Here is a 27,134-nt window from a genome sequence, read left to right on the forward strand (position 1 = left end):
TCCACAATAATAATTAATTAAATTACAGAATCACAATAACAAGTGGAGGTGACATAAATATGTTGGATACAAAAGAAAACTGATATAATAATAACAACTCTGTTGGCAGAAGCAGAAGTTTTCAGAAATATCTCTCATGGCCTCAGACTCTCAGTGTTCCACAAGACTAGTTAGTATATTTGACAGGGGAATCAGAGCTGCTGGTTAGGCTGGCAAATCAGTTAAGTGGACTAAAAGATAATTTATTGTATTAAATTATAGCCTTAATTTTGGACCAATGAATGAATGAAGCAATATTCAGCAGGTATGTGACTCACTTATTCTAATAACTAACTGAACTCTTACTCTAAGCAGAGTAACACAATACTGTCTTTTTTATTTTGTGGAAATGCAACCATCTATACAAACTGAAGTAGTATGACTTTAATAAAAAAGATTCAAAATGGGTTTAAATCTATCACAATGCAAGGCTACCTGGGAAAGGAAACCAGCAGTTTATAAGAATTGTATTGAGCACTTTACATAGGGATTTCCATTAATTTAAGCATACTATAAAGTTCTTCAGGGCAAGAAATATGCTTCTCATTTCCTCATATTTCCTACAATGATGGTCTTGTAATGGTAGGAAATATTGGCTAGGCTGAACTACATTTCTCAGAATTTCCTTCTATGTTGGGTTAGATGGGCCATGAGAGAGATTCTTGCGAGATGTGGGAGGCGTAAGGAAGAAGAAACACACGTGGTGCTGCCAATCTGCTGCATGAACACGAAGCAGCAGCAGGCCTATAACGATTCCACCTTCCCTTGGATCCTCCTGCACTTTCTCTGACACCTGGGTCAGGTATGTGTGTAACTCTCTGAAGAAAGGCCCTAGCTTCAGCAGGATACCCTTGTAACCAAGGTCAGAGTTAACCAGAGCTAACCTACGTTTCTGTCCGTCCTTGTGGCATTCCCGTTTGCCACAAGTCAGTTCTTGCCTGCTTGTGATCTCCCCTTCCTAACTGTCTGCCCTGTGGAATTCATGCTGCAGCATGAGACACAAAGATGACAGGCTTACAGAGACTGATTACCCAGCCTCCAAATTGTGTAAGGTCAACGATCCCCATAATAAATTTATGTGTATGCACACACAGATAAAAATACCTCGCTGTCTTACATACATATGTGTGTGCATGTGTGTATGTATGTGTATGTATGTATATATGTGTGTTTATCTATCTATCTATCTATCTATCATCTATCTATCTATCTCACACTGGTTCCACTTGCTTGGTTGAACCCTGACTGATATACATCTTAATGAATATTCTACCAGAGTAACGTTCCTGAGGGATGGAAATGCTGGCCTGAAAAGCATTATTAAGATGTGGCTTTCAACAAGTTGTGAGAATGAGAGATGGGAGAAGCACAAGGATGAATGAACCAAAGATGAACATGTTAAGGCTCTCAAATAGACTCATGTTTTTAGAGAAATTTCTATCATCTTCTAAATCCACAGACTAAATCTCATAAAAGGCCAAAACCCTTTTACTATAGAAACTCCAGAAAAACGAAAAATCATCACTGGATAATACTGCACCTCTTTTGACAAAGCTGATTGCTGATTTTAAATGTTATTTCCTGGGGTCTCTCTATAATGCTATTAACTAATGTTACTGAGGATCTACCTCAGGGTCCTAGGACACCTCTGCCTGAATTCTACTCTGGCACCAAGGATCACATTCCTCTATTCTTGAGGAAATTCTATAGAATCACAGAATTTTAGGTCTAAGCATAACTGAAAGTTCATATCTTATCTCCTTAATTACAGGGCAGTAATTGAGCTTTCATGACATTTTGACTTGCTCAAGGTCATCTAACTAAGGGACAGGAAGAACCAAGACTAAAGTTCAATTTCCTGCTCCCAATCCAGAGTTCCACGCACAGCTGTGTTTCTCTGCATGCCTCATGTCTCCACCTGCTCCCACCATGGGACTTCCTGATGAAACATACCCTGCTTAACCATCATATGTTTTAGTTTGTCAAGTTATATGCTTACATTTGCAAATTTCCAGCTCTCAAAATTGAAAGACTCACAATTAGAGACTGTGGCCTGGTGGATCTTGTCCCTGACTGGTTGACCATGTCTGGAGAAATCTGATGTCATGAGAATGTATTTAAAACCAGTTGTACCTCACCAAAAACACCAGCAAAAAGTTTGCTCACGAGTGGTCCCAAGCCACTCCATTCTTCTGAAAAATGAGAGAGAGCTGGTTGAATCTCTACACACAACATGCTTATGTCATGAAAGTGTTTCCTCTGGATACCTTGACAGATATAAAACTTACCATCTCAGGTCCTGAGACAATTTTGCAGCCACCCACTCCAGTTATAAAGCAATTTGTGACCAGGTGTGCTGGGGGAGGAATAGATTGACATTTGAACACTCTTTTTAACTCCTTTTGGACTCCAAAAGACTCTGGTGCATCATTTTTCAGGACATTAAAAAAATTATTTCCTTGTTTCCATTTTTTTAACAAACACATCTTTTGCACAGTGATTCAGAACTGCCCATGATAGTGGGTGTTTTTATTAAGGTGGCACATTTCACAAAATGTTTTAGTATCTTTTATGAAGGCAATGTGATACTTCAAATAGCAAAAGCTTACAACAGTGGCTTAAAGAGGCATGAATTCAAGAAACAAGAGGCCCTGAAGCAAGCTGGCTAATGGTGGCACCGAGGGTTCACAATGCCCTCTGTGGACCCCCTGTGCCACCAGGCTTTGCCCATTACTGTTCTCTGCTCTTGGTCCATGCTTGGTCCAAGAGAGAGGTAACTCTTGATTCATGCTTGCTCCCTCATGTTCACAGGATAGCTGCTGCACCCCCCAGCTACAAGTCTACACTGCAGGTGGGAAGGTGAGAAATGGGCAAAGTATCAAGGACAGAAAGAATGGCAGCCAAGTTTATCCTTATTCTAATTAAAGAAAAAAAAAAGATTTCCCAGAAAAAACACTCAGCAAATTTCCACTTGTATATTACCAGCCACACATCCTAGAATTTTACAAAAGACAAACAGGGTATGGATAGAGATTGTGGGCCGGGCGCGGTGGCTCAAGCCTGTAATCCCAGCACTTTGGGAGGTCAAGACGGGCGGATCACGAGGTCAGGAGATCGAGACCATCCTGGCTAACACAGTGAAACCCCGTCTCTACTAAAAAATACAAAAAACTAGCCCGGCGTGGTGGCGGGCGTCTGTAGTCCCAGCTACTTGGGAGGCTGAGGCAGGAGAATGGCGTAAACCCCGGAGGCGGAGCTTGCAGTGAGCTGACATCCGGCCACTGCACTCCAGCCTGGGCGACAGAGCGAGACTCCATCTCAAAAAAAAAAAAAAAAAAAAGATTGTGACAACCAGCTAACAGTGTCTGCCACAGACTCCTATGCCACCCTTTTTCCATAAAGTGTTTAAGAATCATTCTGAATAAGGCCTCAGATTTAAAACCTACTTCTAGAATTTTTATTTTAAATCAAAAAAATAAAATTTATTAAATTTGTTCATCCCAAAGAAGTGGGAAAATTGACAAACCCAACTCTACATCAGACAAATGCCCGTATATCTAGGGTGACAGAACAATAAGATAATATTGTTATTATCCTCCCTAACTACTAATGAGCAATAAGATACTCCTCTGCAAACCATCTCCATTGCTCCCTGTTGCATACTGAGTCTGTCCCCATGCTCAACGTCTGCTTAACTTTTGAGATCTCTCAGCCCGACCCTTTGAAAAAACAACACCAAAAAAAAAAAAAAAAAAACCCACATGTTAAAAACATGCTTCCTAACAGCAAAGTTCTGGGAAGATATGTATAGAACAGAGAAAATCATACTTCATTCACTGCATGGAGGTCCCTGCTTTGGAGCGGAAATGCTGTCAGGGTCCTGAATAAATCATCTATCATCAAAAATCATAATGTGTCTAGAGGATTTTCTAAAAGTAAGTAGAACTAGCTCCCTTTAGGCTAGTGTTTCTCAAAGTGTCATCTCATCTCAAAAACTGCGTTAAAAGTCCTTAGATGATGCTTAAAAATTAAAACCAAGTTCCTGCGGTTCCTGGCACCACCTTAAACCCATGGTATCTCTCTCCCAGGCAGAAACTCAAGAACCTGCATTTTTAGAAACTATCCCAGATCATTGCATACTAAAAGTTGTGAACTGCTTTCTTAGATTAAAATACCAGACTCGTGGATGGAGTGGACAGGCTGGCAGAGTTCCCAGTCAAACCAGGTGTGGACCCTCTGTCTGAAGTCAAATGCTGGTGGGAGAACAATCATTTCAACTCCAGACAGAAAGTGAGCTCAGAGGAAAGGCTTGAGCTCCCTTGGCCAAGCAAATATCCCTGGCAAAAGCAGGCACCTGATTAAACCCAGGGTCTGCACGTACACTCCTCCAACTGATTAATAACCTGTCAGGTAAACATCTATCCTATAGGGATTTTCAGGGTGCCAGATTTCGCTCTGTCTGAAGCTCAGCAAGCCGTAAAGATCCAAAGATGTTGTCGAAACCTACTGCTACCATCTGCCCCCATCCTCATCTCCATTTGAGCATATCTAGTCCACCTTAAGTCTCCCCTACCTAGGCTCTGCCTAACTTCAACTAATTCTTTCTCCAGTGCATTCTCTGAAGGGTTCCATTGTTAACTCCTACATCAAATGTTTCGTCTGATCTATGTCATCTGATCTCACAAATCACTAATGGCTGTCAACTACTTTAGCATGGGGCAAACCTGATTTCCCTGGTCAGGTCCCCAAAAATCAGGGGCCAGGACACACTCCTAGTCACATTTATGCATCAGAGCTTTTCAATGTCATTTGGCTACATTTCTTTAGGGGTTTGAAATTTCTTTGACTTACTAACGCATCTGCTGTGCCTCCTGTTGGTTTCAAGCAAGAAGCTGAAGGATGTTCTGTTGCACAGAAAGAAGTGCTATTCTGAGACAGGATGTAGAAAATCCGAAGGGTGTTTCCTGTGCCACTTGAAGCTAAGAAAGGAGCCACTTGAAGCTAAGAAAGCTGGTTTGGGCTTTAGTACCCAAGTATACCTTCTCCCACCCTCAAAGTTCACTAAAACAAAGTTGGCAAAGTGGTTTTCCGGCCCTTTGCAGATACAAGAATATTTAACTTTCAAAGATTCTGGTTGAAGTACATATCTAAAGCAAAATATGTTTTATCTTAAGTGTCCAAAAGGCAGGCGTCCAAAGCTAACCATTTAAAGTACTGATCAGTGTTCAGGGAGGATGTCAAGGGAGTACTGCTAAACACACAAAAACATCATATTTCAAAGAGTATAGAGTCACAGAGGCAGAAGTCTTAGATTAGGCTGGTTAAAATCGAGTAGCATAAGCACAATTGAAACTTAGATAAGTTTGTGGGTTCTCAGAGAAAGAGCTTAGCAGGAATTTATGTTGGAAAATATACTAAGCAGATTCAGAACTGAACATGAGTGAGGGAGAAAGGAACAGGTGTGAGGACAAAAATCACAGGTTTTGTTTCTGTTGTGACACTTCTAGCTTGTCCCTGATATATCTGGAGATGAGAGGTCAAAATACACTTTATTACATGATCAACAGTGGTCAGCTTGAGGTCATAGGCATCCACATTTGTTCTTTCTCCAGATTTTGCACCAATACTAGCACATCACTTGCCATGGTTCAGACATTACCCAGAAGCTCTAGCATCCCAAAATTCTTAATAAAGATATTCAAAGCTCTCATTAATAGCATTCAAAGATCACAGCCCTTGCCCACTGCTGGCACCAATATAATACTGCTCTTCAATTGCAGGCATTTCATTTAATAATATCTTGTGTACAGTTGCTTTGGTTCCACCTCATTGCAATACAAATCCAAAGAAAAACAAAATATTTTTTTTTTTTTTTTTTGAGACAGAGTCTCGCTCTATCGCCCAGGCTGGAGTGCAGTAGTCGGATCTCAGCTCACTGCAAGCTGCGCCTCCCGGGTTTACGCCATTCTCCTGCCTCAGCCTCCCGAGTAGCTGGGACTACAGGCGCCCGCCAATTTTTTAGTAGAGACGGGGTTTCACGGTGTTAGCCAGGATGGTCTCGATCTCCTGACCTCGTGATCCACCCGCCTCGGCCTCCCAAAGTGCTGGGATCACAGGCTTGAGCCACTGCGCTCAGCCACAAAATAAAATATTATGGAAGGAATTTGCTTAATGACTTGGTCACATGCCTTCACCATATCAATTCTGGCCTACTAACTAAATGTGGTACAAAAGATGTGAAGGGTTTATTACACCCTAATATTTTTCTTGTTCAAAACCCTGAAGTCAAGTTGTTCCTGGATGAAAATGCAAGTCTCTTCTCTGATAGTCTAAGAAGGGATGTTGTGGATGACAGCTTAAGATGGGATGCCTTCATCAAATGGAGACAGTGGGGTGTGTCTGGCTTAAATCAGAACAGTCTGCAGATGACACCCTTCAACGGAAAGTATATCTGCCCTCTTTATCTACTGGAAACGAGCTTGCTTAGTATAATGAGAAGAGGAGCTATTCCATACAGACCAAGCTTGGCTCCTTAAGCCAGATCACACCTATGTATTAATATATACATAATTATGTTTCATTGTATCTACTTTCACACACAGGAGAGCTTATTACAAATAAGTTACAGTGCTTTTAAGTAGGTGAAGTGATGACTGCTAAAATGATATCTGGTCTTTCAAAAATTTTAAAGTTTAAATCATGAAATAATCACTTTAAGACTAAAATAACAATCTGATACATGATGATTGGAATTTGAAAAGAAAGACAGTAAATTAAGCTATACTAAGAAAGTGTCCTTAGCATATAAATATCTGCAAATTACACCTATTACCTCACCAGAAAAATCATAAATCAGTGAAGTAAGGAGATCAATGTAGGAAAGCACTAAAATATCAGAATAAACACAAAATCAGAAATTTTTATCATAAATTTTAAATTATTGACAGCCTAAATCCTTATTTTCATAATATTTTTCTATCAAATAACTGAATCTAAACTTTAGAAATACTTTAGAAATAATATTTTTCCTATATTAATTAATTATTCCTCTAATTATAAAAATACGTTAAAAAATACTGCATAGCATATTGTAGTAGAAATGAGCCTGTAAAGAATATTATAAAGTCTTATAATGTGGATGTTGTTGACTGAATATCAAACTTCAAAGGGGAAACAATGGAATCAACCAGTTCTCTGGCTACTGAGAATATCCTTTCTTTGTCCTAGTAGAGAAAACAGTTAAGCTTGAGAGAATCAGGTAGAGAAAGTAACAGTCTATTTTAGTACGGTGCTTTAACTTCAGTGTAGAAGTCTTGTCCCAAAGGATCTTTATGACCAAACTGTAAGGAAAGGAAATAAACTCAGAGCTCCAAAGCAAAGGGGTTTTTGACACACTTCGAAGGAAATCAGTGATACTGAACCAGCAGACAAAGGGATTAGATGGAATATGCCACCCCAATTTTTTTCCCTGCAATCTGATACAGGTAGTTTTCCAGGGGCTCTGAAGCAAAACCTGTTAAGGGAGTTACTGAGTGTTTTCTCCCAATAGTTCATTCATTCATCCATTCAAGCATTTATCTGATGCTTACTATGAGGATGGCTGTGATGTTCCAGAGACTGACATCCACATTCTTTGTGTTCATAGATTTCACTTGATCTAAGTGAAATATACAAAGATGTGCACCCACAATTACAATACCATAGATAAATGCTACAATGGAGTAATGTACTTAGTGTACAGCAAACCACAGAGAAACACTTAACATACCTTTGGGGAGAGGTCTGCAAATGCTGGAAAATCCTCTCATGACCTAAGGCATTCCCCTTCCTGAGTCACTGGCAGTCTTTCCCTTTGTGCTGGATTATATTCCACCCTCCAAAAGCATCATGAACTCACAAAGCCAAAGGATACTTAAGAGAAAATCTGATCCAGGGGTCTCCAAACCTGGCTGGGTCCCAGTATCACCTGGTGCTTTGGCTCCAGCCCAGAGACACTGATGTAGCATGCCTAAATGTTCTGAAAATGCTTTCTTGCTATGGCTGTTGTAGCTGGCCCATGGACCAGCATTTGGGAATCACTGAATCCAGTCATCTCAATTTGCAGAAGGAAGAATTTAGAGGAAATTAATATCCACAGAATTAAAATAACTTCAGCAAATTAGTGTTATAGGTACATCAGGACAGCAATGGTGAAATATCTGGCAAAGGAATTTTTAGGGCAAATATTTTCAAAAAATATTCTCAAGGCTTCTGATATAAATCATATATAATAGGACTATCTATCTATCTATCTCTATCTCTCTATCTATATCTATCTATCTATCTATCTATCTATCTATCTCTATCTATCTATCTATCTATCTATCATCTATCTATCTATCTCTATCTATCATCTATCTATCTATCTATCTATCTATCTATCTATCTCTATCTATCTATCTATCTATGATGGTCACAAATTATATAATTGGTAAGAAAACTTTAAGAAAATGAAGTTTAGTAAAGGCACTTGTTGCAGCTGAGCTACACATTAGCTTTGCTCTTCTTAGTCAGAAAGTTATAAATGAAAACACTGAATTGAAACTCTCATCTTAAAAATACTTGATTTATCAGGAAGAAATAATTTGCCCATAGAAATATTTTCTAAGGAAAAGCTTAGCATAGTTCCATGCCTACTGTAGACACTTAAACTATTGAGTGGATGAATAAAAATACGAATGCAAGTATCACCAAAAAATGTTTTTCTCTGGCCATTTCCTACATTAAACTTTGATAGAAGCTAAGAATACATGGATAAAGAAGGGCTTGACTTATTTAGGGATGTGTACAGAGAATGGTAGTAGCATAATTAGGTCTATAGCTTTCAAGGCAAAGACAAGCAAATGAAAAATGCAGCCTTTTTTGTAGTGAGGAAGTTCAGTAAGAGAGTGTTATTTGTGTGCCTGCGTGTGTGTATGTATAAAGACAGGCACAGGAATGTGCTGGCCTGTGTAGGGTGCTCCAACGCACTCACTGTGAAGGGTACAGAATTCTATGTGCAGGTTCATTCTCCACACATGTAAAGGGATCGGATGAGCAGCAGCCCAGCTGTGGTCTACTGTGATTCTCAGACCTGATCGCAATAATTAAGGTCAATATTTATGCATAGTTAAAATTTTGTGAAAATATATTTCAAATTTTAACACCACCAGGGATTCCATTTATGTTTCTATTACCATCTTTATCTCTGGAGGTTAACATGCAACTCTCATAGGGTATCTTCACAGATACATTTTTTAAAAACTACGAATTGCCTTAAAGGAAAAACATACTAAAAATGCATTCCAGTATAGAAGAAAATGATTCATGCCATTTATACAAATAGAGTAACTCACAGTTTACATTTCAGTAAACTTGAAAATCTCCAATTTTTCAGTAAAAAGAAAATGCAACCTAGCTCCTAAGAGTGGAAAGTAATAGCTGTAAGCTGCCTTTTATCTCAAAAACACTGAATCAAATTTTACACTCAGAACCAATGGACTCATTTTCATATCAAAAATATAATCTGGGTTTGTGATAAACTCTTTGAAGAGTGGAATCCTACTATATTTTAATTGTAACAAATTTGCATGTCAAGTGTGAAGTAGTTCACATTTTTATTAACCAACCAACAGTTGTGATTGTCAATTTCAGTTTTATTTGCTGTCTTCTACAAAGTAACTTTTCTCTCATCACTTCATTTTGAAACATGGAAATTAGAAGGCTTTACTAAAACTTTCAGAGCCAGCCCTAACAACTGGTAATATCTGAACCTGAGACAAAACGAAATGTGTGACAGTGTCTAGTAGGAAAGGAAATCTTGTCTAGGCAAGGAATATCGGGGGAACATTCATCATTTATTACCCTCAAAAATAAAAATTTGTCCAACAGAGATGTGTGCACTGGGCACAGTGTCTGACATAGTTGGCACTCAAAGATATTGGTTGAATTGAACTGAATCAAAGGAAATTTGTCTGAATTGGAAAAACTAAAATGTTAAGAAAGAAACTAGGTCTAAGTCAAATGCTGACTCCCTTCCTAACAGTTCAAAGACAAAGCATTTAGTTGAGAGAGGCTGAGGCAGTCACTTGGTTCAGCTTCTCGCATAGTCAGAAATAACCTATGGCAGGTTTCTCACCCACTCCAGGTCTCAGATAGGCTGTTTGTGCTCCCCAAGGGACATTTGTCAGTGTCTGGAGACTTCTTTTGGTTGTACAAGTGGGAGAAGGTGCTACTGGCATCTGGTTAAGAGCCTGATGTGTTATTAAACATCCTGCAATGCACAGGATGGCTCCCAACAACAAGAAACTACTTGGCTCAAAACGACAACAGTTCTGAGGTTGATACGCCCTGCCCTACAGCGTGATCTGGCAGATGGCCTCTGCTTTCCCACTTCCAGAAGTTAACTCACGCCACAGGGGCATGACTTGACCACTGCTGGACAGCTCTCCCTGCTGAAAAGACCACCTTCATTTTGAAATCTATGGACAAAGATGCATACTGGATTTTTGTTGGTTGTGTCACTTTTAATTCTTCTAGTATGTGGTAACTTTTAAGACTTTGTATCTATTTCTTAATTTATTAACATTAGACAGCTTCTATTAACTTCTTACTATGTAAGATAAGGAACCTGGCATGCTTGCTCACTTTTACCTCTTGTATTCCCTTCAACTCCAATTTTTTTTTTAATTTTAGTTCATCAATATTTATTATATTATACTCTGTTCTTAAACAATATCTAAATCATTCATGCTTCAAATATAAATCCATTTCAAAAACAGCAAACTAATAAATAGCACTTATAAAGTTGATATAACGTCAGTGGAACCCCCTATAAAGTCACAGTGTGGCCTGACTACAGAAGGAAATGGAACCCTATGCTTTCCCAGGGCCAGAGACTGAGTCATACTCAGACTGGAGTGCAACTGAGTGACTCATTATCTCCCTTGGCTCTATCTCTCTCTTGCTTTGCAGCACCTTTTTGAGGATTTCCCCAAATGGGGAGAGCAGTAGCTCCCCTGAGACCCTTCATGCCCCAAATACCATTTTTTAATTTTAAGTTCTGAGATACATGTGCAGAACATGCAGGTTTGTTACATAGGTATACATGTGCCATGGTGGTTTGCTGCACCTAATCATTTTTACCTTCTCTAATTTTCTCCTCTTCTGTCCTTCATGTTTGATTGATAGTTTGGCTATTGATTCAATATCTCCTACCCTACGAACTGTGAAGATATTATTTTGTTGTTAATGAGATATAACATTTTTCCTAAGTAACCTGTCTTGTTTTTCTGAAAGCTTTTAGAATTTTCAGATTTTTTCACTTGAGTATAGAAATTTCACCAGTTTGTTATGTTTAAGTCAGGCTATTCCACACTGTGTCTTTGACCATGTCCTTCCTCTCATTGCCCCTGTTCTCTTTTTCTGGAGCTCTTCATTAGATTTTCTGGATTTATCCTCTGTGTCTCTTCACACTTCTCTCATATTTTCCATTTTGGTCTTTTTGCTCTCTCCTATGTGAAATTTCCATGGCTGCACCTTATTGTTCACCAGCATGTTATCTCTATTATTTTCAGCCTTCTCCTTAACTTTTTATTTTATCAGTTATAAATTTTGTTTCTAATAATTATTTATTTTTCCCCAGTTGATCTTTCTTCATAGCAACCTGTTCTTATTTTCAGGATACAATATCTTTTTGGCTGTCTGAGAATACTAATTGGACATTTTAAAAATTATAATTAGTTCCTTGTATTATTGCTCGCCTCCAAGGTAAATTGTTCTGTTTTCTCTTTGTCCCTTTTTTCTGACGATTTCTCTTAAGTATCTGGTGATCTCTGGTTATCTATGACTATTTATGAGTAGAGATCATGTGAATTAAGATGAACAGCTGGAATGGGTCTTCTCTGTAGTTGTCTGGGTCTCTTTCTCTAACAGAACTCCTTCTTTAGTGAGAGTGCTGATCACAAGTTTTATAAGGGGAACATCTAGTGTGGATTCCCTAGGATGTGCAAAACTGTTCATCAAAGTTCCCTGCCCTTCTCAAGCTAAGGCGTATGACCCAAGTCAACAAGGCTTTCTCAACCAGAACATAGCATCTTAAATGAAGTGAAGCAAGGATTGTAGAGACAGGGAAAAAATGGTTGGCATTGATTCATTATCTTGGCTAATTGACAATTTCGTGATATACAAACCCTGGATTCTGTTCTAGACATGCCTTGTTCACACCCTTTCTGTGAGGTGCCCCATTTTACTAATTTCTTTTCTGCTTAAGTTGGTTGGAATCAGTTTCTGTTGCTTGTGCACAAAGACCCTAAGTTGATACAGATGGAAAGGAAACTGACATTTGTTAAGCTAATGTTATGGGCCAGGTATTTTACTTTTTTTTTTGTAAGTAATAAGCAAAACCCTCTGAGATAGCTATAACTACCATTATTTTATAAGAAAAGAAACTGAGATTTAGTAGATTTATTAGCTTGTCCAGGATGCCAGGGGAAGCACCAGAATCCAAGTCAGTCTGACATCAAAACCTACACTTTCCCCTCCACTCTGAAGTATTCATGGAGCATTAAAGTTACAGGCCCCGCCGCAGTTAAGAGTATGTGATAAATATTGGAGGAGAGATTTAAGGCTGGGAAAGCCAGGAAGAAGAATTTAGACTCACTGTGTTCAGAAAAAGAGAATCACAATCTCACTCTTAATAGTGTAGTGGTATAGTAAATCAAAGGAGAATTTAAGAAAGATGATTCTGTGATATGTGGGATGAATTCAAAAGGCTCATGTTGGAATAAGATACACCAGTGAGGAGGCTGTGGTAGTGATGAAACGGCTGGAGATGGAGAGGAAGAGAGAGTTTACAGTGGGATTTGGAAGGAAATTTCATAGGATTGTGTGACTGAATGGTTATTATAGGGGATGAGGAAAGATGAGCCAAACATGACTACAAGATTCCCAGTTGCAATGAAGACTGAAAGAATGCATGCATTTGCCTCCCTCCAAAAATCCCAATGAAATGAACTAGAAATGCAAAAACAAGAATAAATGCAAAAGGATGCCAAAAGTGTCCATAAAATTAGAATCCCCAGAGGACACGAAGAAGTGTAAATCAAAATAATGGAAAAGCCAAGCATGCTGAGCAGCCTGTAACCAAACAAAGGCAAAGGAGAACCACACCTGGGCAGGAAACTGAAGTTTTTTCCCCATGTGCGCCCAATTCCCACTATCCAGCTTAGTGTAGCAGGAGTTGGGCATGAAGCAGGAACCAAGGCAGCTACCAGGAGGCTCCCCTGAGCACAAAGCTAGTGGAGTTTTGGATGCTCACCCCTTACCCTGAGGCTCCATTCAGTTTGGACCTCTTAGCAAGTTATCTATGAAATTTGCCCCTGAAGTCTTCTATTGATGGTGTTAAATCTAGAAAGAAAATGAAGGCACTCCCTTAACTACCATTCTTACAAAACAATTAATATAATACAAACTTGAGGACAAAACAGGGTGCAAATTCACAGTGTGCAGTAAGTTTTTAAAAATTAAGGTAATAGTATATAAAATTTTACGTGAAACAAATTTAAGGATACACAAACATGCATAATTTTAAAGTTAGTAAAAGGGATTCAATAAGGATTGGTTGAGGAAAAAACCTGAGTGATAAGTAGTCATAAAGGAAATAAAAAGTTTATAAAAGACTTCTTTTCCCAAAACAAAAAGGTCCAAATGGATTAGAATGATCCCCAAAAAACTACCAAAGAAAAAGCAACTCTCAAATATTTTAACTCTTCCCAAAAGTGAGGGGGAAAATATAGAAGTCTTTTTAATTGTAATCCCACTATAGTCTTTTACAAAAGTCTGGCATGTTTCACTTTAGTTATATTTCGTTTATGAATATAGCTAGTGTTTCTAAATAAAATACTAAAAACACATACATAAAATAAAAACAAAAATTAATAATAATAAACTTCACACTTAGTAAAAGTTTATGTTAAAGTTGGAAACATAAGAACATGCTTAATTTCTGAATTATTCAATAATATTTTGAAGGTTACATACAGTTCACTAGGAGAATAAATTTTAATATGAAACATAATGTTCAATAAAAAGAGTCAAATATAAGATTATCTGCAGATGATATGATTGTCTAGATATAAAATCCAGGGGAATCAAATAAAAAATATTACAACTAATAATCGAGTTCAGAAAAAGAACAGATACAAATGTAAATATACAAAAATAAATAGTTTTCCTTACATTCCAGCAAAAACCAATTTTAAAAGTCTGCCATAAAAAAGATATCCATAACAACCTCATAATGTACAAAATACTCAGGAATAATAAAGAACAATTGTGTGTGAGCAATATTAAAAAGAAAGTATAAAATTCAAAGGTTGTAAAAAACTGAAACATAGGAAATTATTTAAAAAGGCAATCCATAAAATAAGAAATACATATGGTTATTAAATATGAAAACATGCTTTATATTCCTAATAAGTAATACAGTATAGAACACATGTCAAAAACAATGAAGTACTTTCCTTTAATAGATTGCCAAACATTTTTTTAAAAAATACCAATATTCAGGTAGCACAATACAGGCATGTACATATAATGTAATACCTTATATTGGTACAATCATTTAGGAAAACATTTTTAATTATCAAAATTCAATATATACATTCTCAATATTGAACCAACATCTTCAATTCTAGGAATTTGTATTACAGGTATACTTACAACTATATTAAAGAATTCAAAACAATTGAAATATTAATTAGGAACTGATTAAATATATTATGGCATATCAATGCCATGAAATACTGTGGATCTTTAAAAATATAAGTTGCTCTACCAAAGTAGCCAAAATATACTATTGCATTAAAAAAGCTTGTTACAGAACATGATACTGTGCATGATATAATTATTATAAAAGCATACATATCCATAATACCCGGAAAGACAAATATTAAACTATTAATAATGCCCTGAGTGTAAGGTACGAGGTGGCAGAAAGCAGGCAAGGGTGAGGATGGCTACTTAAAAAATTCTGAGTATTACTAAAAAAAAAAATTAAACAGAAATCTTAGGTTGAGTTCCCCAGAAGAACACGCTGAAGCAAGTATTTGAGGGCTGTAGATTTAAAACAGAAGCACTTCCAGGGAAACCTGGTAAGGAAGCGTGGCAGCTGGTGAGAGAATGGGAAAAAGACATGGAAGTGCGTGATCTCAGGCAAAGTCTTACAGAGGGTAGCTTCAGCCTGCTCTTGCAGGAATTCCCCAGATTGTCTGTTTCACCTCAGTTATACTTGGGAGCTGTCCATAGTGGGGCCAAGGGAGCTGGGCGTTCACACTCTGACATCTGTCATTCATCAATCAAGAGCTTTCCAGGGGAAGTGAATGGCACCTGTGGCTCTGAGTGCATTTTGGCAAAGTGCCTCCCCAAAAGAAATCTGGGTGGAGAACCAATAACATCCACTACAATATTACCTTTATAATAAAATGTGTATTTTCATTAAAACAAAGAAAAAAGAGCAAAAGCCATGTGCGACTAGTAAAGTAAAATTATATATTAATGCTCTCAAATTCTATGCAAGTCTGGGCACTAGACAAGTTCCCACACTCACCTGCTTGTCCTCATACTCCTACTTGTCCACTAGAAAACCAGGGCTTTGCAGCCCGTGAACCCACACTTTCTCTCTCTGTTTTATCTTTTCCATCTGGAGTGGTATAGGTGAGATTCTGAGAAGTCAGAGGAACTCTCAAAACCTCTGCTGATCCTAACTGGAGCCACATTACTTGGCTACTAATTTAACATGAAAATGGTATTAAAGCTGGGACCCTTGGTGACTAGGCTCCATGAGGTTAAATTCTATTTATTTATTTATTTATTTATTTATTTAGAGACAGAGTTTCACTCTTGTTGCCCAAGCTGGAGTGCAATGGCACGATTTTGGCTCAATGCAACCTCCGCTTCCCAGGTTCAAGCGATTCTCCCACCTCAGCCTCCCAAGTAGCTGGGATTACAGGCATAAGCCACCACGCCTGGCTAATTTTGTATTTTTTAGTAGAGACGGGGTTTCTCCATGTTGGTCAGGATGGTCTCGAACTCCTGACCTCAGACGATCTGCCCACCTCGACCTCTCAAAGTGCTGGGATTACAGATGTGAGCCAACGCACCCGGCCCATGAGGTTAAATTCCAAGTAGAACTCCAGATTAAAGAAATGTTCCAAGAATTCATTTGTTCTACTCAACTTGTTTCACTTTATGGCAAAGCTAAGATGAATGAGTTGAGGTTTCTAGATCAGTGGTCACTGAGCAGAATGGGATATTTTCTAGAAATGTCCCTCAAGTCCATCATTCTGGGTGTCAGTGATGAGTACCTAGAAAGATAGCACTCATCATCAAAGTGGATGATTGAAGTTTACAATCTGCTCAGTCTACAGTCTGTCTCTGAAATCTGCAGTGTGCTTTTGTTGCTTCACCTGTAAAATGGGTGCAATAACTATCGCTCTACTTACTTTTCAGAGCTGATGCACAGATTAACCATGAAAGAATTTTGCAAACTGTGCAGTGCTTTACATCATGTCACTTGTCTTAGCACAAAGGCTCCAAACATTAAAAATGGGACAGTAGTGACTTCAAGATCCAAATCCATGAATGTTGGAAGGCACTTGTTCAGGACAGATGTGTGTGACTTTGCATATGTTGAGTGTGAGTTAACAGTAAAACATCCAAGTAAAACGGAACAGTAAATTATGGAGACACGGGCTTGGAGCCTGAGCAACAGGGTAGGAACTGAGATGCAAATTGGAGAGTCAGTAACACAGAAGCAACAAGTAAATTCGAGACTATGGAAAACATGCTTTTGAAACTTCATCTTCTTTTCCATTTCCATAGCCATATTCCTCAAGCCAATCCCAACTGTCTCCTGTTTGAACTATCCAAGTGCAAAATTTCATAAATACATATTCCTGTTATCATTACTACAAACTGCTAAATGATGCTTTATGGTCCCTATTCATTTATTGTATGCATTATCCATTGAAAAGATCATACAGATTTTCATACTAATCAACCACTTTCAGTAGTTGTCTACACACACAAATGGGGAATGGAATTTGGGAACAGAAATCACATGTGTTTTTAACAGCCCTACTACATATGTGCTCTTTCCCTTTGAATAATACACACTATTTCTTAAATTACTGCTTTGGGTGAATACATATACCTGCTATATAACTTAAATTGATGAAATTTAAAAATTATCATTATATATGAAAAAGCTTGAAAATCATAGTCTTGCATATTCTTGCATGAAGAGACTTACACAATTTATGTACATTTTGTTTTTAATGATCTTAGAATCACTTTATGTGGCAAAAAAACCCCAGCAATATCTCAAAGTCAAGTTTCATTTGTATAGGCATTTACAGTGTTTACAGTTGGACTGAATCCCAGGACTAGCTAGTCTTTCTGTTTCACTTGGATTTTCTCCTAAGGTTAGGATCATTGGCGATTTTCTCCATCTTTGGTGGGTCTCATATGCCAGTTTTTGTTTGTTTTGTTTTTAAAATTTTGTAACATTTACGTGTGAACTCATGAAACCATTGTAGTTAGTTAAAAGTATTTCTGATTTAAATAGACTGTATTCTGTTCAGGCATACAAAAGTCACTTGCTAGTTTTCTGGTTGAAGAACAGTTATCTGTAATGTTGTTTATCTTAATAATTAGAATTTAACTGAGAGTCAATTTGCCGTTTATTTAAATTGATGCCATGACTAGACGTTAGGAGTTTACAATTTAAAATGGTATGGGGGGAGAAAATCCCTGAATGCACCATTTTAATTTAATTTTTTATTGATTTTGCTGATTACATGTTAAGTGAGTGCTCATGAATTCTCTGCCTTTTCCATAAGCACAGATATAGTAATCTGTCTTGTAGTGTTTTAAATCTACTTCTAAGTATATAAATCACTTGTGATGTGGATAACAGCATAAAATACATGTGAAATTTATATTTTAAACAATTACATTTATATGTAACATATATGTACAGTAACTAAAGACGTAAATCATATGAAAAAAAAATTCACAACCCCTGTTACAATATATTTAAAAAGGAGAGATGTTAAAAACAAATTTTTATCTACTTTGTCATTAATGACTTCATTTTATAGGTGAAAGGTTTCAGGAAGTTAAACGAACTGCCCAAGACACATACACACTCACAGGTGCACACATGCACACAGAGACACACACTGACACACTTGGACCAGTTCTGTTTTGTTGACTGCTATGTTCTCACTGCTTGCTCTAGTCTCAGTGTAAAGTCTGGATCAAAACTGAGTGAACAAATATTTGTTGAATGTTCGACTTACTCAGAAATAGACTCCAAGTCTTTTGACATGAAATCCATTGTTCTTTCCAAAACATGAATGGAAACATTTAAAATATCCTTCTCTATCTTATAGTCTTACTGGGAGAATAGAACGTGATAATTGTGTGAAAGAAACTTAAACTTATGTAAGCGTATGGAAATCTAAGTCAGCGTTATTATCCTTGTAGTTTAAGTTTATAAAATGTCTCACTTCTCTTACCATTTAAGAAAGGAAAAATTAACTAGAATGGTAATTTTAGTATACATGCTGCTGAAGTGAGCACAAGAATGGCAATTTTAGATACAACGATTTGACTTTGTGAATGATCTGACTAGGAAAAAGAAAAATATTTCCTACCGTACTTGGGTTTAAATGATGGAAATTTCATTTTTAATGGTAATTCTACAAGGAAAGATAATTCCTTATTACATACCAACCTTACAGCATAATGAGTCAAACCCTTGTTTGAGAGTTTTAATCTAGATTTTCATAAGTTAAAAAATAACATAAAATAGAAGTTTCCAGTCAATCATATCTTAGGATTCTTCCTGTAATATGAAAATCTATACCACAACTTATACTGTAAATTGCTTTAGATCCCTTTTGCATTTAGCAGGATTTTGAAATGAAGGATGGAGTTGTCATCAATCCCATTAATCAAATCACAACTAATAAAAAATGCATTAGTAAATAAAGACTTATAAAAGGGCACCTGATTTTGGCATAATTAAAAATACTTATGATGAAATAGTGTTAGAAAATCTTACGGCAGTACAATATATATGTTAACTGGGAAAAAGTTATCTAAAATGATTTGAACATATCCAACTTAAATTATAACCATTGTGGAAGTCAAAACCATAGGATTGTACTTGTTAATTTAGTAACAAAGTCAATAATATAGAAATTAGTTTGTTAAATCACCATCCTGCATACTATAAGGATACCTAGAGAGTAGCCTCATATGGGGAGCATTCAAAATCATACGGACCAATTTTTTAAAGTAGTTTTGAAATAATTTACTTCCAAATCAAGATATTAAATGGCAGCTTCTAACCAACAATAATGTTTATGGCTAAGATAGAAATGAGATTCTTTACGGAAACGCTGACACAGCCTTAACTGTAAGCACTTGAATGTGCGGCTATAATTCTTTTTTCAAATCTTTCCCAGTGAAACTTCAGGTAAAAGAGTTCGCAGAATATGTAAACAGTAAGAGACAGTCTAGAGCTTTTACAAAATCACAAACCTGTGATGCATTTATATTCATCTTTGATTGCTACCACTAAATGACTGAATCATTCAAGGTGTATTGATCAGCTCTTTAATAGATAAAAGGTGGGCAATGTCTTATATAAACCAACATTTCTTAATACATTTGATGGCAAGAACTACATATTTTAAGATGACAATGTAAACTCTAAAAGATTTTTCAGAAAAGCTTTCTGTCTTATTTAGCATTCCAATTATTAATCAAAAACAATAAATAAGAAAAAATTATGAAAGAATATAGAACAAAGGTTAAGAAAGTTTTTCTTTTCCATTCAGAAACTAAACAATAAAATGATTTCCCAAAGAGTCAGTTTTCTGTATGGAAGGCATTTAAAACTGGACCAGATAATATCAGAATAAACCAAGGGAATACAACTTTTACTGGGAGGTGGGTGGCTGGAACCGAGGATTTAATTGTCTAATCTTAATTTTCATTTTTTAAAATGTCTAAAATAATGATGCTTATAATGAGGAGTTAATTTTAATGCGCAGCCAACTTTAAGTCATAATAATGATATAGTGGTGGTTTTTTTTTTTTTCTTTTCTTCACATTTTCATATAGCCAACAGACGACTATTGATCCGGCACTGGAAAATACTATTTCGGTATTTGTTGATCAAGGCTGTATGAGGAAAATTGTCATTTTTGAATGAAAGATAGTAAAGAGTTATCAATTCTTGTAAATACAGAACAGGAAATAAATTGGATCATCAGACTAAACAAATATTAAAATTATTAATTTTTTTAATGTGAGTACCCTTAATAAATTATGTGATATTATAAGGATGAGCCTAAGATTTTATCATCTTGCATCACAAGGATCTGATTTTATAGGATTCTAAAAATTTCCCAACTTACATTGCTTTTAACTAATATTTTATTTTGTAAACTCAGCATTGTATCACAGTAAAACAAGTTGAAATGTGTAAGAACCTGATTTTTTAAACCAGCTCTAAATTTTATCTTAAACACTAGCTAATCATTCATTTAAATTAAAATTTATTCTTTTTATAATCTTCACTTTACTAAAAGGCAAAAAAATCACACTTATTACCAGTTACAAATCATCATGCAAATCTGTAAACAGTTGACATCTGGTGAAGTCTTTACCTTGTATCATGATGAAACAACACTCATTTTGTTATAATATTCATTTCAAATGCTATTTTTTTCTTCATTAGATGGCAGAAAAGATATAACGTGCTCTTAATACTCTTTATAAGGGTATGTTGCTGAATAAGAATTTTTAAAAAAGGAATACGTTCAAGATGGATATTTAAATCTTACAAATAGTAATCCCATTAATTAGCTATAGCCACCTGTCTGTTAAAAGCACGATACACAGGTCAGGAAAATTGGGCAAGGACAGGTAACAGACACATATTCTTCCTAGGCTACCTGCAGTATTTACCAATTCCACTTACTGTTTTCTTAGAAGTTTTAAACATCACAAAAACGGGTAAAAAAATTGTAGTTATTGTGACTGTATTATATACATATACCTTATGTATTACATATGTTATATATAACCACAGTTAGTGACTTATTTGGGCTTAACTCCCTGTAACTGCTTTCAGAAAAAAAAGATAATTTTCATATCACTAAATGTTCGATATGCCCAAATGAATCCATTGCTCTTTTAAAATATTTAATGTATTTTTAAAGTATGTTCTTCTGGCTGGCAGTGCAGATGGAAAAGTAAAATCCAATTTCGACAACAAGGTAACTTCACTCCTCCCTCACCAAAAAAATTTTTTTAAAAAAAGCCTTATGTCAGCAAAGGGCAGATTTTTTTGAGTACATATGGTTCCTAGAAAAGTAAAAGACTGATTTCACATGTAGAAAGCATTTTATCCCCTTGCTGTTAGGATTTAACAAAGAAGTTCAAAACCAGCTGAAAAAGGTAGAACAAAACTATGAGCCATCCAAATGAGCAAATTATGATCTGTCCTTTTTGAGACCCACTGGAGTGGGGCATATGGTGGGATTGGGGAATATTTCAATTTAGATCTGCTCAACCACTCTGTTTTCTTTTCACATTCTAACTCCCTTGTGTTATAAGGCTGGCAACAGCTCTAAGAATGTGGAGAATGTAAACAGCCTTTTACTGTCCGAAGGGATGGCAGCGTAAGGAATGTGTGCTTATCAACAGGGCTGCAGCTCCCCACCTCACTTACCATGATAAAGCGCTCCGGGAGAAAAACATTACAACCCAAGCACAATCCCAAAATGGATTCGAATTTGACATAAGCTTTCTTAAAAGCGAATCAATCAATCCATTCTGTAATATTAGAATCTAGTGCTCAAGGAGAGCATATAATCCCTTCAAGACGTATTTCTTATTCCTTATTAGCTATGGTGGTGCGGGAAAAAAAAAAATTCTAACATTTCCAATATAGTAGCTGGGATGAGAACTTTTCCCCGACACGTGCACAAATATATTTTCTCATATTTAAGAGCCTATCACAGTGCTTACGGAGCAGATACACAGCTCATGTTTATTAAATGCAAAATTAATGAACTAAGATTCGTAAAGATATTCTGAAGACCCCCACATAAATACCTGATTTCCCCAGGCTTTTCCTTACACACAGCATATAAATGCTGCTCTGTTAGATCATCTTTTATTAGAATCCAGACTAAAAAAAAAAATTAAAGGAAAGGATACTAAAGATTAATGTGGCATATGTTTTGGCTTCATAATGTCTAAGATGTAAAATGTATTTTAACGTGCAGTATCGTACGTAGCCAGCATGTGATGGCTCATTCAAAGATATTTGGGAATATCATTGCATTTTCTTCTTGATGCCATTGAAGGCTTTCTGAGTTAACACTGTGCAGGTGAAGCTAATCTCCACCGTAACAAGCGTGGACCACGGGCATCTCAGGGGTCTCTCCACCTTTTAGGGTTCCTCCCACCCTCAGAACTTGCAAAGTGCCTCTGCCTTAACAATATCATACATATCATAGAGAAACTTTCAAAGTTACTTGATTTTCCCTCTAATAGGCAAAGAAAGAGACAAAGAGAACGAGAGAGAGAGAGAGAGAACAGATTGACATCTTCTAAGTGCTTGGGCAAAGTCTTAAGTATGAGATCCAAGAAACTATGGCATCAGGAGAAAGCCCTCTTAATAGCACCGTATCAAGGCAAGTGCTAAGTGACCAGAAGAAATCCATCATAGAGGCTGATCCAGCCAAAGCACTCCGCTTCTGTAATTTTACTTTAAAAGTTTCTTCTTGAAGATCTTACTTTGGTTTTCCCTTAACTAATTAGCCATGCCTATAGAATACAGGCGTATATCAGGAGGAGGAGAGCGTGGCGCCTCGCGGGAAGAGCGAACAGAGTGACAACGCGAACCCCAAACCACATTTTAACATCTTTCTTATTCCTCAGCGCCCCGAGCCACCCAGACGAGGCGGGAGAGGTCTCCCTGAAAACACAGCTTCGAGATGCCCGAGAGGGGGCTCCTGCGCGGAGCTGGGCGTGAAAGTTACATCCCGTGTCCCCAGCTGGCAGAAAACCCCATCCCAGTCCCCAGCGCCAGACGGAAAACGAAGAGAAATCCAAGCTGTCCCCCAAATCCATATTTTGCCTAAGTTTTCCCCCAGCAAGCCGCCACTAGCTGGCTCTGAGAACGAGGATGCATGCACTATGCTGTGCTTTAGAAGAAGTGTCTGTGTGCATCTGGGCAAAACACCACGTGAAAAATAAACACCACCAAGCCTCTCGAACTGTGAACTGGAGGAAGGTCTTTCTGCCCCTTCTCATCCTATCCATTTACCTCCCATCCTTTCCTTGACCGCTTATCAATAAACCTCTTCCTTGTCCCGGACCTACTTCCCGGCCACCTTCTGCTTACTTTACCCCAGCGCTCAAGTTCCAATCCGTGCTAAGCCCCTCAGTCGCCTCTAGATCCCCTCTATTTCGTTCTTCAGTTCTTTCTTTTCGACCTCTAAGGCAACCCAAAACTCCTTGTCATCCTCACGTCCCCAACCCCACGTCCCAAACAGGCCCAGGCTGGCCTCCAAGTCAGCCGCCTGCGCGGTTTCCCGCCGAAACGCGTCCCCGGCGCGTGGGGCTGCGCGCCGGCCGGGCACTCACCAGCTGCAGCAAGCCGGGGACCACCACGAGAGGCAGTGGCCGCAGGCGCATGGTGCCGGCTGGCACGGCTTCTCACGAGCTGCGCGCCCTCGCCTGCCTCTCGCGCATCTCCACTTCGCGGGGCAGGACTGAGGACGCCAGGGACACAGCGCGGCGCTTCCCTCCCGGAATCCGAGTGCTGCGCGGTGCAGCGCAGCTCGGGCCGGGTGGGCGGGCGGGGAAGGAGGAGGGTGGGCGGACCGGAGGTGTCTCTCCGGGCTCCCGCGCGCCCCTCCTTGGAGGGGGCCGGCACACAGCGTGCAAGGCCGCTGGAGCTCTGGCACGCGGCGGGGGGCTCCAGTCGCGCCTTGGACTCTCCGGCTTGGCCGGACTCGGGGTGAGCGCTGGGGGCGCCTGCGGGAGGGAGGTGGCGGCTCGGGCGCTTGGGTGATGGGTTCAGCGCGAGGCTACTCTCTAGATCCGATCCCGCCGGGCAGATGCCTGGCAGAGCTCAACACGCCTGGCCAGCCGGCGCCCCCGAGCCCGGAGAGGCCGGGTGCCTCCTCCCACCCCTGCCCAGCAGAAGGCCGGTCCGAGAGGCTCCACTGTGCCAAGCGCCCTGCTTACTGACTGGATCTCACTTTGGCTTGGGAGGCTGGGGATGGGGGAAAGGAAAGGTTCTCCCTGGGTGGCTGCAAGAAGGAGTGCGCCCGCCGGGAGAGCGCCCAGAGAGTTTAGGAGGGCAAGGCGATTGCAGAGTCCTGGGGCGGGGCGTGGGGGCTGCGAAAGGCTGGGGCAGGGAGGTGGGGCTGGAGCCCAGGACGCCCTGGGAGAGTGCCCTACTCCGCCGCAGCGCCAAGCTCGCAGAGCCGCGGATAAGGGGTGCAAGGTGTGCCTGGTGCGGCTGGAAGGATTTCTGGGGCTGGGAAGTAATGGGGACCTCGAGGGACCAGGAGCAGAACTGTGAGAAACGGAGCTAGGTGAAGTCCGCTTTACTCCGGTTTGGGGATGGTATAGACAGCTAGGTGTCCTGAAGACAGACGGAGTTGCTCCCAGACCTTCTGCCCGGGCTTTGAAGAAGCCGAATAAAGACGGGATACCCCACCGCAGCCTCCGACTTCAGAAATATTGGAGAGGGGTATCTCCGAGGCCGGGCGAAGCTGCAAACCTGATGCCTGTGAGCCTCGACCTCCGTGTTAACAACTCTCCATTGGAGAGATCCTTTTACTATCTTTGTTCTGGACACTCGAGAGGAAAAATCAAAGGCAATTGGGCTGACAGACCTGCACTGTTTTTACGGTAGAACAGAGTTTAGGCGTCATTCGTCACCCCTTTATTGAGTGAGTAGGAAACCTAAGGTCCAGAGAGATACATTCACTTCTCCAGGGATGAGACTTTAGGCAGTTACTCCAACAGAATACGCAAGGCGAGACTGCTTCTTACATCTAGAAACGCAAAGCTCTTAGAGAAGAAAAAACCATGTTGAAGCAAGGGAGTAGAATTGCAATGGATTTCTAGGCTTTAAAAAATAAAACACAACAAAAAGCACAGACTGGGTTGTAATTTTTGGACAAAAAAAAAAGGGGGGTCCTTCTTCTCTGCTTACCACCCCCACCTCAAAATAGAAATGAAGGAGGGTTGTTAAATCTTAGTGGTTGAAGCAGAGCAGCCTTGGTTTCAAAGGCAGGAGGATTGCTTTGACTAGGGCAAAGTCCTACTATTCCTTTCACTGAATGTGCCAAGATTGCGCAGATGGGGAGGTAGGTTATTTCAGAGTGTTCTGGGATCCCAGTGTGAATTTGAGAGTGTGTTGTCCTTGAGCCTGCAGGTAGGGTATCTTTCCAGTACAACTCCATTTCCTGTAGGGAGGGAGAGTGGCAAGCAAGGGGCTGCATCCTGCCTAAACCCTTGCTAAGCCTGACTGGGGGTTCCATGGCAAAGGATGCACTACTTGCATCTCATTTCTGTTTGATCGCAGACTCTCCTTTTGCCTTGCAACAGACTCAAAAACAAAACCACTATTTGCGTATCCAAATCTATATCTCACCCATTCCACTCCTCATCCCTACAAAAATTTCCTCTTTACCAAGACTTAGAGCCCTGTTCTACCAGTTCTAGAAAATTATTCTGTCCTAAAAGCACAAATAAGAGGATTTCAAAAACTGGAAGAGTCTCTATTGGTTGATCTTGCCCAACTTTGGGTCCCTGGAGAGGGCTGCATCTTATTTACAGACAACCTTTTTAAAACAAAATGGACATAATAGGAAGGGATTTGTGGAAACAGAGGAACCCTTTTCTGAAGAGGTACAGCTGGAAGGGGAGAGAGGCTAACCGCTTTGCAAGAGGCACTACCTCATTTAGACTTGATGTCTCTGCCTGAGCTCAGCTGACTCATCTATAGAGCCAGAAGGTGAGGTCCTGTCTCCATTTGGTAATTTGGTAGTTTGCAATTCCACTATCACAGACTCTGTAAATGAGGAGGGCATGATTGAACACATTATTGACATAAATAGGCTGAGCACGGTGGCTCATGCCTGTAATCCCAGCACTTTGGGAGGCCAAGGCGGGTGGATCACCTGAGGTCAGGAGTTCAAGACCAGCCTGACCAACATGGAGAAACCTCGTCTCTACTAAAAATACAAAATTAGCAGGGCGTGGTGACACATGCCTATAATCCCAGCTACTAGGGAGGCTGAGGCAGGAGAATCGCCTGAACCTGGAAGGCGAAGGTTGTGGTGAGCCGAGATCATGCCATTGCCCTCCAGCCTGGGCAATAAGAGTGAAACTCCATCTGAAAATAAAATAAAATAAAATAAAATAAAATAAATAACAAAGTTGTTTAATTACTGGAATAGTTCGCTTTTTTCCTTCAATTTGTTCTTATGTCTTAGATCATTTCTGTTCTTTTGAGAAACTACATAAAGTTTAAAAGTAGAACCTAAACTCAGACATGTGCCCTAGTATCAGTACGTAGTCTTACAAAGAAACATGCTGAGGGATGTTGAATTTCAAGTTAAAAGCTAAAAAACACTAGTGAACTTTCATGTCCCGGTGATCAGGCCAGGTAAAAGAGAAGCACTAACAGCCCCACTAACCTAAGTCTGGCATTACTGTGTTTATTTATAAAATAACTACTGATCTTTCTGGATCCCCCCAAATTTTGCTGTACAGACTACAGTAAAGAGAAAGAATGGAAAGAAGAACGGGAGAGAGGGAGAAGAAAAGGATGAAGAGAAGCAGAAAAATAGAAGTATTTAAGACATTGTCCTCCAGCAGCATGCAGTCTGAGAAATATGCAATAAACAAAACACAGTAGACAATACAGCAAAATGTAAGTGCTGTTTAGTACAGCTGGAGAAAGG

The 27,134-nt window shown here is 39.1% G+C and overlaps 1 protein-coding gene across 1 annotated transcript in view; it reads right to left on the reverse strand.

The window, feature by feature from the left end:
• Positions 1-23,951, reverse strand: part of NXPH2 (neurexophilin 2) — a 120,334-nt gene extending 96,383 nt beyond the window's left edge. Inside the window, exon 1 of the mRNA XM_011935690.1 lies at positions 23,794-23,951. Within this exon, the coding sequence (XP_011791080.1) occupies positions 23,794-23,844 (51 nt within the window). The 5' untranslated portion in view covers positions 23,845-23,951. The remainder of the gene's footprint in view (positions 1-23,793) is intronic.
• Positions 23,952-27,134: the final 3,183 nt, after the last annotated feature.

This window comes from Colobus angolensis, unplaced genomic scaffold, assembly GCF_000951035.1.
Source record: "Colobus angolensis palliatus isolate OR3802 unplaced genomic scaffold, Cang.pa_1.0 Scaffold147, whole genome shotgun sequence".
NCBI classification, from domain to species: domain Eukaryota; kingdom Metazoa; phylum Chordata; class Mammalia; order Primates; family Cercopithecidae; genus Colobus; species Colobus angolensis.